Source organism: Cyprinus carpio, chromosome A19 (genome assembly GCF_018340385.1).
Source record: "Cyprinus carpio isolate SPL01 chromosome A19, ASM1834038v1, whole genome shotgun sequence".
In the NCBI taxonomy this organism is placed as follows: domain Eukaryota; kingdom Metazoa; phylum Chordata; class Actinopteri; order Cypriniformes; family Cyprinidae; genus Cyprinus; species Cyprinus carpio.
The window spans coordinates 11,890,469-11,902,803 of NC_056590.1; the positions used below are offsets into that span (position 1 = coordinate 11,890,469).

General features: G+C 36.0%; 2 protein-coding genes across 3 annotated transcripts; both read right to left on the reverse strand.

Annotated features, from left to right (window-relative positions):
• Positions 1 to 2,216: 2,216 nt before the first annotated feature.
• On the reverse strand, positions 2,217 to 6,210 carry LOC109112362 (serine/threonine-protein kinase SBK1-like). Of its 2 annotated transcripts, none has more exons than XM_042776481.1 (4): positions 5,924 to 6,210; positions 4,678 to 4,822; positions 4,334 to 4,419; positions 2,217 to 4,043 (listed from the first exon to the last, which is right to left on the reverse strand). In XM_042776481.1, the coding sequence occupies exons 1-4, from the start codon at positions 5,927 to 5,929 to the stop codon at positions 3,375 to 3,377; spliced, it is 906 nt and encodes a 301-aa protein (XP_042632415.1). In that variant the 5' UTR covers positions 5,930 to 6,210; the 3' UTR covers positions 2,217 to 3,374. The 2 variants fall into 2 exon arrangements, with proteins under 2 accessions (XP_042632415.1, XP_042632414.1); XM_042776480.1 differs by having other exon boundaries at positions 4,334 to 4,536; positions 5,924 to 6,207.
• A 724-nt stretch (positions 6,211 to 6,934) lies between these two features.
• On the reverse strand, positions 6,935 to 12,335 carry il11b (interleukin 11b). Its single transcript, XM_042776482.1, has 5 exons — positions 12,263 to 12,335; positions 9,970 to 10,136; positions 9,779 to 9,859; positions 9,414 to 9,572; positions 6,935 to 8,772 (listed from the first exon to the last, which is right to left on the reverse strand). The coding sequence occupies exons 1-5, from the start codon at positions 12,267 to 12,269 to the stop codon at positions 8,614 to 8,616; spliced, it is 573 nt and encodes a 190-aa protein (XP_042632416.1). The 5' UTR covers positions 12,270 to 12,335; the 3' UTR covers positions 6,935 to 8,613.

The following is a 12,335-nucleotide window of genomic DNA, read 5'->3' on the forward strand; positions in this document are numbered from 1 at the left end:
CATCATTTCACTTTGGAACAACATATAATTTTCATTAGGGAAGCTATTTCTTTTGATGTTTATTTACTGCATGTGAAGTGAGATTTTGAATAAATGGGATTTTTTAAATGGTCAGGGCTTCAGTGCAATGCTGCTGAAATAGAAGCCAAGCAATGAACAAAATGTCCTTTCTCTAGTTGTGGTAGTAGCAGGTTAGGATACAGTGTTAAGATTTGTTTGGAAACGTTGCGAGGAAATGTTCTTGGCTAATATATCGGGAGCAAATTCGGGGACCAGCTGTTCACTCGTTGATGAGAGTTTAAATCGGTCCTCATTCAAAAGTCTGAATGTGTGAGTGAATTTGTGCACACGTGTGTTATTCGGCACCACCCTGTCAATGTGTCTCAGTGATAGATTGTGGACTTGATCTTTCTCTCTCACACAAACATTTGATCTGCCAGTTCTGCTAATGTGAATAAAATGTGCTTTAGAATTAAAGGTCCAATCATTAAACTAGCCAATCGGACACACTGTAAATGATCTTGTTTTAGCTACAATAATTAAGAGTTTGGCTAAATTCAGAATAGCATACTATTTTTCCATACAGTATTTTTTTATGGCAGAATTAGTGAGAGAAGTATGCTATTCTAAATTCATCCCTTTTCTCATTTCACATACTGCTTTTCGCATGCTGCAGGAAAGTAAGCATGTATGGGTGTTGGGCATCTGGTTTGTATTTAAAAAAACAAAACAAAACCTAATGTTAATTTCATGAAAGCAAATTGATTTTCAAATAATTTCTAATAAGGCACTGAAAATTAATCGGGGCATGGTTTATTATAAAGTGCTTGCAATAATCATGTAATCATGTTTTCAAAGAGTATTTCTTCCAGTTTATATATAATTGCCATAAATCTATTAAATCTAATCAATTAACAAGTATGAACATGGTTTAAATATTGCTAGCTGTGAAACATTCATGATTTAATTAATGTATGAGATTCTTTTATGAAAATATGCATCACCTTAAATTTAGTAATTTGTTAAAATGGAACGAAAATTGTTCCATTCCAACGAATGGAAATTTTTTATATGCAATTAGGCTAATCTTAAATATTTGGCTTAAATATTTCCTCTAAAGTTAAAGTTGTCTCATGCAATTTCATAGCGCCTTCCACAACATGAGGGTTGCAGCACCTTCAGGAGGCTTATTTTATTTAAGGAAGAAACTTAAGAAATAAAAAGTTGGTATTTCTGGCATTCCAGTGCTATAAATTCATCCAATTCCTAGACAGATATTTCTCACATGCACATTTACTTACAAATTAACATATGCCAGATGGCAGCATACTTTAACACTAGCATAATTGCACATAAATGTGTTTTAATGTAGTATATCAAATGAAAGGTCATACGGACAGCAGCTGGAATAGTTAGTAGGGCTGTCAAATGATCTTCGTGGATCTTCTCCCTTCATGTAATGAGCTATTTCAGCTGTTAATCTCTTAACAAGGTGACTAAATAACTTCAGACTGAAAGGGCAAAATCTGGCACTATAGTGTCTTTTGATGTCTTAATTTAGCAGTTTAGAGTGTATTCATTCAGTTTCTGGTGCAATTGTTTGGAGTTTTAAATGTCTTCAATTTTTTATTTTGGAAAGTCAGGAGATCTTCATCTATTTACGGTGTATTTTTTTTCTTATTTGATAGTCTAGTTGTAAAAAAAAAAAAAAGTTATTTTCTTGAATTCATGCAAAATTATTTTAATTCTATGTATTTTGCAAATATGGTTGTCATATTTACTCCAGAATTTACAATGTTATGTTTTCATGGATCAGTTGAAGGTGTCTGAACATAAGCCAATGTCCTATCTGTTACATGTAACTTCACACTTTGTGTGTGTGTACAGTGTTGATGAATGAAGGGATAGGTTTGAATGCAGAAGTGTGAGACACTTAAAGATCGGTGAAGACTGTGTGTGTTTGCCCATGCATGTGTATGCGATTTCAAGTGTGGATCTGACAGAGGTGATGATGGCTGAAAGAGTTTTATTAATGGTGTGGGGGTTATTTTTAAATCTGGGACACATAGTGTCTGAGTGTTTGTATGTGTCTTCTGCTGAAACTTGAGAGGTGTGCTGCTTCTTACTTTTACGCTCACAAGTTCTCCACGTGAAGATCACATTTCATGTGCATACTGTAGGTTGTTAAAAGCATAAATATGATTTTAAGACAGGAGTGAACATTCCAATCTTTATGACGTTAAGCAAATATAAAAGATATATATAAACAGATACAGTTCAAAATGTTGCTGAAAATAGATGTTTAATAATTCATGTATGGTTTAAATTTTTAAACCTTTATTTTCATTAATTTGACATTAACATTTCTATAATTTCTACCACAAGTTCCCTACAGTTCCACCATAAACCCCTATGGGATCCTGCTTCATTATGCATGTGGGAGGTCCAGAATAAAATACTGTAACATTTATTATAAATGTGCCCTCGTAATCTTTTATTAAAAACATTAACTGCCTCTCACAACAACAACTTTCTCTGACGCGTGCACCTTTTGGAAAGGATTCCATGGTATAGCATTGATATTTGTAGGACGCACATTGTTTTGCAGTTAGCAGTTGCTGGACTGTGGATGGAAGTTTTTGGAGGATAGAAAGTTTTTAGAAACAATTTGTACCCCTTTTCAGTTATATAACCCTTAACAAATCTTCGGATGCATTCTAAAAGCTTTAGGGCCAGATTTACTAACAGCTTGGACCAGGGCAAACCCTCTTTTGGTGTTAAAAAACTACCGTCAGGATTTACTAAAAGCACACAGTGAAAAATTAGCACTGAAAAGGTGTGGACACCTTATTGCATTTGTAGTAGTTTCCCATTTAGGTGCAAAATTTATGAGGAGAGTATTTAAATGAATCACGCAACACGATTTACTAAGGTTGGTGCTAGTCAATTTACTGGTATTTGTGCCATAATGTAATGCCCAAAAACCTGATGCTAATTTGCGCTAGATTGCATTGGTAATTTTCGAAAAAATCTATCAGGGTCTGTGTTCTTTAATGTGTACATTGTCAGTAGATTAACAGCAGAACTTTCCACTCATGTCGGCACTTTTATGGGATTACACTCTCATGCTAACTTACCCTGTTTGGTAAATCTGGCTCTTAGTGTTTACAGCTGAGATCTATAGTGGTCATTTGGAAAAACAAACTCTCAACTAATAATGCTTCTATGTAGCATATTAAACGGCAGGCTTTTGATAAAAACTGCCTGTTAATCTTGAACTACTTCTAAAAAGTGACAACCATTGTTCCCACCATGGAGTGAATGACCAGATGACGACATCCTACTAATCTCGGTCCTGTCCTTCCTTTGATGCATCACCCACTGACATCCTTGTCCAATAGCCAGGCTCCTCCCAGATACTTTTCCACCTCATCTGGCCTGCCACGAAGCCTGGACTGTGGGTGGAGCAAGGACCTAAGAAGATGAGCTGCAATAGGGGTGAACGCAGCAAACTGCGGTGCCACCTGGTGGATGTTTTCAGGCTGATCTGACCCTTTCTCTTGTGATGCTGAACCTTCCCAATTGGTCCATTGTAGATATCTTTTATATGCTGGGTTGTCTGAAATGGTCTCAGACCATGGAAGGCTCCCCATGAGCATGGCGTAGATTAGAATGCCTAACGCCCAGCTATCTGTACTGGGATCCACAGACACCAAAATCCTTTGAGTCTTTCCAGAGTCCCCTTTTTGCTTGTTCCCATTGTTGTCCACCCCCAAGTGGCCCGAATGGCTCTCCTCATTTTTTCTTGCAATCTCAGCCTCAGGCGTGCAGTAAGGGGAGCAGTACCACACACATGGTACCCTGGTGCCTGCAGCCTTCACCATACCAAAATCACCAAGCTTGACCCAACGACACTCACGGTCACATAGGAAGATGTTCTCTGGTTTGACATCACGATGGACAAAGCCAAGAGAATGGAGGTGAGAGAGGGCACCACTGATCTGGGAAGCCACTCCCTGGGCACGACTCTCTTCCAGACCAACCTGCAATGAAGAACACCAGTTTACCACTTTGGCCAGGGGTGTCCAGTCCTGCTCCTGGAGTGTCTGGAGTTTAGCTCCAACCTGCCCCAACAGGTATTCTCCTGGAGGGCCACAAATACTGCAGAGTTTGGCTTCAGTCCCAATTAAACATACCTGATCCAACTTCAGCATTAGTAGAAACATCCAGGCAAGTGTATTGGGGCAGGCTGGAGCTAAACTCTGGAGGACATTGGTCCTCCAAGAGCAGTCATCATTAAGAGGCATGAAACAGATGTTAAACTTTTACCAACCTCAGGAACGATGACATCATAGAGGTCGCCATAGAGGCAAGGTTGCTGGGCGAAGACATAGTGAGTAGGAGTGGAGAATGCGATGCCTAAAGCAGAGGTAAGTGAGGGGTGGGTGCAGAAAGCCAAAGACAGGTTATATTCCCTCAGAAATGACAGTAGAGATGTGTCGTCTCGCAGAAAGAATTTAAGGGCCATTGGGGTTCCTAGATTCCATGCAAATTTGGAGGAATAATGGAGATATTGTCAAAGGGATAGGAAGAACCAGTATACAGTAATCTAGCAGAGGTCCCAGAAATGTGAGATAGCATGGATAAGATGAGAGAAAGACAAAGCAACAAACTTACCTCTCTTCTTGTGCACTGCTAACTTGACTTTTCCATATGAGCCCTCCCCAAGAAGTTTAATAACTTGGAAGTGATCTAAAGGCTCCAGTGATTCTAGAGACTGAGCCGTTAAGTGACAAAGCTCATCCAGAAGTCTTGCGGCAGTCTGTAAGAAGCAAAACTAGTCAGGGTTGCAGATGAATGTGCCAAACATTCAACACCTAATGTAATTTGAGGGAGAATTTGCATGCCTTGTTTTCCACTTTGTTTCAAAAACGCTAAATTAGAGCATCGCTATTTACTAATTAGCATGCAAAAGGTCTTGTTTGATACCCATGGCATAGTTCCCATACAGTTTTGTTGTTGTTTTCTACCTTTTTGCGGCATGTCAACAAGGTTTCACTAACTGTCAAATACCACAAAATGCCATGTTGAAAGTAAACGGGATCTGGCTGGATCAGAGATCTGTCACTGCATACTATTATAAGGTTGCTACAGCGAAAGGGTGATTTGGGGCTCACTTCTGAGGATTGTCTATTCTGTCAACACATCTTAACTGTCCCCAGACAGCTGTGCCATTCAGCTGAGCTTCATAGGATTAGGTGTTCTGTTCAGTAATAGTATTGGTAACTGATCAACATTTATTCATGTAGCATGATCGAATGTAATCATTTGTATTTGAACTGGATGCGGTTTCAGTGTTTCTAGGTTTTTAGTCTGTATGTTTTAATGTCCCAGAAGCAGAAAGGTTACACTCTTTAGTAAAGCAGCAGTTCAGGATGATGGGGGACAGTGTTGCATAAGAGGGATAAGGTGCACCTGTTGGGCATCAGCTGTGTGAGGACAGACAGCTCACCAGAAGTTGTGTGTGGTTAACCCCTTGTCAAGAACAGCGGAATGGGCAGCACATCTAAGTTCTTCAGGATTAGTTGTGAATGTTGTAAATCGCTGAATTACATAGCATGCTCTAAAAACACTTTTAGGTATGTGCTATGTAACTCTTCTATAACTTTTAAGCACTTCTATATACATCTATATACATCATTTGGTGAGAGTAAGAGACTTCTTTCTGAAACATTGAATAATCTTACCAAACTTTTGAACGGCAGTGTACATATAAGCCTAAGGCTCCATGGAATGGAGCACAGCCCATATTCCATGATCAAATGTATTATTTTAAATCACATTACATGCTATATGAAAATCTTTTAAAATCTGTGTGCAATCCATATAGAAGAGACATTTTTAAAGAAATTAAAATACTTACTGTCATAATTGCTGTTTGAAGGCTGAAAGGGAATTTAGAGGTGCAGTTCCCTATTGATCAGTCTGTCCATAAACTCTAGTCACTGAAAGCTGCAGGTCAAACAGGCAACAGCAGGTCAACCAGTCATAAATCAACTTACAGGTTACAGTTTCTTTTGCTTCTGAGTACATATCCTGATTGCTACTGCATCTGTCCTCTGCTTTATACAGTTCAATAGTCTCTCTGTACTATCTCTCTCTCTCTCTCTCTGTCTAACCAAATTCTCCAGTATGCTCACTCACATGCGCTCTCGCTGCAATTACCCCTCCTTTTTAATGTTACGGCGGTCATTGCTGACAGTATGTTCTGTAGAGCTTGTATAACAGACAATTTGTCACTATACTATACTGTCACTAAAACCCCCCCATCACATTCTTTCCGGTTCTTCTCTCTGATGTATTTAATGCTCTCACATTTTGTACCTTCTATCTTTTTGTATGTATTATTTGGGCTGTCAATGTAATATTTAAATTTAGTGTGATTAACCAAAACCCCCTCGTTTACAGCAAATACTGGAATATCTGATTTAATTGCAGTTTTTTTGACTGATGAGCATATCATGGAAATCAATAGCCCTTTATCTGTTTTTCTATATCATGGATCTGACGAATGTGTTATGATGCTGGCCAGCATGTTTGAATTCTTTCTCCGGGAGCATGACAAACCCAACAGCTGTGAGAGAGTGGTACACAAAACGCTTATATTGCAGATCTCTCTTTCTGCAGGACGTGCCAAGTCCTGACTTTTCAACTTTTTAAACTCTCTCACACACAGTCATATGACATATCTTTTATCCATATCCCATTCACTATTCTGCAGCGTTCTGTATTAGTCATCATGACAAAGATTTTGACATTCATGGTTGATTACACTATTACTGGCAATTTTTAACTGTCTGGATCTAGTTAAGCGCAACTGTCTGTGAAAATGCTCAGCCAGTCGGGGCAGGAAAATGATTTACAAACCTACAAATAAGACACACAAGTTTATTTAAGGAACAAATATTAAAATCCAAATATAACGGTTTATTTACAGAACATTTGAAATGATGTGATGATGGTTGGATTATTGTTTTATTAAAGGTCCACTTGTTGCTGACGCAGTTCAACAAGTTAAAAAAAAAAAGCTGTGAACATTTGATGTAAAATAATTTTATTGAAAGAAAAATGACAAAAACAATTAAATAGTCGAACAATATAAATAAAAAAAATAAATATATAGATATGTATAAAAAAGTATGAAAAATAAACAACATCCAGGACACAACTGAAGCATCTACATCCTTCTCAATGGGCTTGCAAAGCTAAATCAGAGGGAATTAAGGTGTATGTTCCCTTCACCTGAATGGTTTTACAAAATAATTCTCTGATATTAACACCACTGTAAGCACTGTATACATTTGCAAATCTATTTTTTCTGTCTACATGTAGTCTGATGAATCCATCATGAACAATGTCAAAGTTTTTTTCAAGTAATGTAAGGTGTCTTTTTCTTGTTTTCAGTGCATTTCTGAAATATGATGGCACCTTTAATTTAGAATAAGCACATAATCACAGGGAATTAATACAATCTGAAGGCAGTGAGTGCATTTCTAGCTACTGCATTTTGCAATGTTCACAAAAAACCATGGTGCAGCAGCAATAGCATCCAGTAGCCCTAATGAAACTCTGGACTTTGTTTTGTGTTGAATGCCCAAATTTATCTTCCATTTATTGTAATTTTGCCAAATAGGACGTGGATCCACATCATTCACTGGAAGGCAAGTCTGCAACCTTTAGCCAAAAAAGCACAACGGCTAATGCTAATGCTGCTGCATTGGCTGTATGTAGTGAAGGAGACCAGAGGCCATTGTATGACTGGCTGAGGTGCCTCACGAGAGCTGTTACGCTTTTTCAAATGGTAAGTACTACAGACCCTCACATCTCCCAATATTAAAACAATCTCTGGTATTTCGTACCCACTCACCATTACATACATGCAGAACAGAGGTTTGTGGTGTAAGTGTACTGTCAGAATTATTCTGAAACTGATATTTCAAGGTAAAAAAAAAACCTGCATTAATACAGTTGCTTTAACTTCCATGCTGTTTAAGTGGCAAGTGTATCTAAAGTCTAACCTTAACCTTAAAATTTGAATGGAAGATGGTTATGTTGTTCAACAAGACTGTTGATTCAGGACATACTGGTGAAATTACTAACTTAAAAAAAAAAAAGATAAATAAATTAAAGAGTGCCCGTCCTAAACTGCATTTAATTATACAGTATATAGCGCATTAATAACCCCAGTAAAAGGTTTCTAAGCGACACCTAATGGTCATTATTAGCAACTGCCTGCAGCTGATTTTTGCATACAAATTCCATTATTGAAATGGCACACTTAATATTTTCATAAAGTGCTATTTTTCTCATTCACTCTATGTATAAAAATCCTTCATTGTAAACAAAGAACTGTTCAATAAATATTAAATACATAAATTATTAATAAAATAAAAACAACAACAACATACATAGGAAATATTAACTGGAGAACACTGTCAAAATGGAGAATGACTTACAAAGGCTGGAACATTCATTCCATCCTGTCCAACATTAAGGCAAGTCAGGCATCATGGAGATAAACTGAGGGCTACTGGTGTAGTATGATGTTGTTGATCACTGTTGACTGTGTTTCAGGACTCCCAGTGCTCTAATGTACCAGTTGCAAAAGTAATACAGTTTGTCGAGGATCTCCACATTGGCCTGGTACAAGTTCCAAGCTGTGTTCAAAGGTGAAAGGGAAGGGTAGACCAGTTCAGATGGTGTCGTCCCAATCTGTAAGAAGGTTTAGAAAATTTCAGTTTAACAAATTCTTACCTGTTTTCACTTCAATTTAATTTTTGATATCTGTCAACCATCATGTTTTTAAAATAATCTATTTATTCCATGCGTTTCCATCTGTTGTTGCCCTGACCCTTCCAACCCATTTGGCAATTTTTTTTTGTTCATATTTATTAAGCCGATAAAATTTTTTAATATATTGCTAATATAAATATCGAAATTATATATATATACATAGATCTGTGTAGAGTGTTTCTTTTAAAAATCCTGTTCATATATATATATATATATATATATATATATATATATATATATATATATATATATATATATATATATATATATATATATATATATATATATATATATATATATATATATATATATATATATATATATATATATATATGTATATATATATATATATATATATATATATATATATATATATATATATATATATATAATGTACAAAATTGTTTCCTTTATGCTTAATTTATTCCTGTGATGGCAGCCATTACTCCAGTCTTCAGTGTCCCGTGATTTTGACAAATCTATTACATCCATTCTGACAGCTTTTAAGATATTTAAATATTGTTTGATTTTCTCCTGTAGGTGTGTTGAATGGTTCTTACCTGTATGAGCACCATGTGGCTGATGACTTGGATGCGATGAGCAAGTTTCTTTGTCTTAACAAAATCACTCCCCATTTCTTCTTGTTTTTGCTGGATCCAGTCAAGATGGAACTTGAAGGATTTAAGGCCAGAGTACAGCTGTCCTAATGTACTGCTCACCTGTGGGTCAGACGAAGCCAGATGTTACACACAATGCACATTCACTTCTTAAAATCTATCTATCTATCTATCTATCTATCTATCTATCTATCTATCTATCTATCTATCTATCTATCTATCTATCTATCTATCTATCTATCTATCTATCTATCTATCTATCTATCTATCTATCATCTCATGAGGAAAAAAAAATGTGGATGTTCTACCTCGAGTGATTTCAGGTCTTCTGTTTTGTAGTTCAGGGAGGGCAGGGATGTGAGTGATTGTTCAAAGTCTTTCATCTCATTCTGTATAGAACAAACAATAAGCTTATTGAGCAAAATGTAAATATGTGTTATTCTGACATTTACTCCTAAAATGAATTAGAAAAGCATTTATGTAAAGAAATGGTATTTACCCCATGCCTTTCTTGAGATACTAATTTCAGCAGCGTACGCATGTCTTGATACAGCATCTGCAGACCTTTTTTTCCTTGTGGTATATTAGTGGGACGTGCTGTGATCAAGGTGATGAGCTCAACGCAAGTCATCAAGACGATGAGGGGAAAGGTGGAGTCAGGTGACACTGTCAGCATAAAAAAAAAACAGGATTTCTTATTAATGTCATTGGAACAGCTGCTCTGAGTCACAAGTGTTTTAGTGTGTGTCCCGGACAGCTGTTTTACTCCATAAAAACGTGTATCTAAGCAGAGGGATTTAAACAGTATCTAAGCAGAGGGATTTAAACAGAGAGTTCTTTCTCTTGGTTTGTAATGGTTACACCGGATGGGATGATTTAGAGAAGAGAAGGATTTCATCCCACAGGAGTTTCCAAGGCATGTATGACATGCATTTGTAACAGTTGCTGGGTTTATGATCAATTTCACATTGAATACACAAAATTAAGAGAGGTGCTGTTTGGATGAACGGATGTGAGTCAGCATTTTTTCCGGATATAATGTTTGTTGTGCATGGTGACATGCCTAAAGTTTGATGCACCCTTTTTAAGCCAGAACTCATGAGACAAGATCATAAAATCTCACCAAACTGGTCAAACTGGTGGAAATGAATTGCAAAATTCAGGAATTTTCAGTTCTGATTTTGTTCAGGAAATCTGTATCCCTGAACACTTACTTAATGAGACATGCATCATCTTCTTAAGACTAAGACCTAACTAAGTTTTTTTTATTTTTAATTAAATATTCTAAAATGTTCAGTGTCAACCTGTTTTTTTTAGGAGCATTTAATACATTTCATGACAATTACAGTGAAAATTAATATATTAGGCCTAATGGAGTTCTTTCTTTTACCCATTAATAATTGTCCCGTTTGATGTTTGCACCAGTCTTTAGCCACAGCAAACTCAAATGAGTCATGACTAAAGGTCTTCAAATACATGCAGCAGATATGTGATAACTGTGTGATTAAACAGTTTGATAAGCATTAAAAGGAAATTAATGGCTATTTACGCAATTAGCATCCTTTAAATTCTTTTTATAAGGAGAAATTGTTCATGTCAACGATAACCATTTTGAGCAACCCCTACAGATTTAATGGCATGCTGGTGATCACCATCAAAACCATTGTAGGCATGCAAAGATAACATTGACTCAGTTAGCCTTGCGACCAGCTGTTGACTCACTTGCAGACATCCTCTGTCTAAACTTGTGGAAAATGATTTTTAGACTGATAGCATCTTTTTGCGGTCAACACAATTTTTTAAAAAAGCATTAGCTTTATTCTTTTGAAGTGTTCAGTAAATGAGCTCATTGCTGATGCCCTAAGTCAATATGTGTGCATATTTTAAAATTGGAAGTTATCAAGCAAAAGCAATGGAAGAATGTTTAAAGACTGAGGTTACAAATCTGATCCTGCAGCAGCTTTACAAAACCCTGAAATCTTGACCTTGAATCAGTATTATTTTAATATTATCTACAGTATATAATATTTTACTATATATTTGAATATCTGAATTACCTTTTTTCAGGTTTTCACTTTAATTTTAGTTTTGATATCCATTTCAGCTTTAGTAATTTTAAGTTAAATTTAAGTTTTTTTTTTTTTTTTTAGTTTCTGAGGCAACATTTCTAATTTTAATTAAATTTTTCATCTAATTTTATTTTATCTCATCTGTATTTCAATTACCCAAAACAATTTTTAATAGTTTTAGTCAACAATAATAAAACTGTCTTGAATTATATTACATTATATTTAATACAATTACAGACATGAGTCTTAGTAGGTTAAACATCTTCAAAGACTTGATTAGGAGAAAACACCCTTGACCCTTGACCTTAATGTGACCTGTTCTCAAGAATGCACCACATAATCACGACTTGGAGAACCAAAGGAACGGTGGAGAACTAATCTGAATGTTAAGTATCATGGTGGTTACAATCCTGACTATCATAGTTATGATAAATTCAAATAACTTAAAGCATTTCCTTAAAAGAGTTAAACCCAATATGCTTTATTTTTTTTCATTTGTCATATAAATGTCACAGTACCCATCACTAACATCAATTGAATTAGATTGAGGTTGACAAACCAAACTTCTTTACTAAACTGAGTGGTTATTTTGGTACCTACTCTGAAAAGACTTTTCAAACAAAATGCACTGATAGCAAAAACACCCACACTATAGACCCTCACTAAAACACATACCCATCCCTATGCTGTAAAGTTGATGTAAAGAATGATAAAAGTACTTACATTTCATGGTAATCCCAAAAACACAAGTAGTAAACAGTGTACAGTCTTGTGTTATCACTCTACTAACATTTGG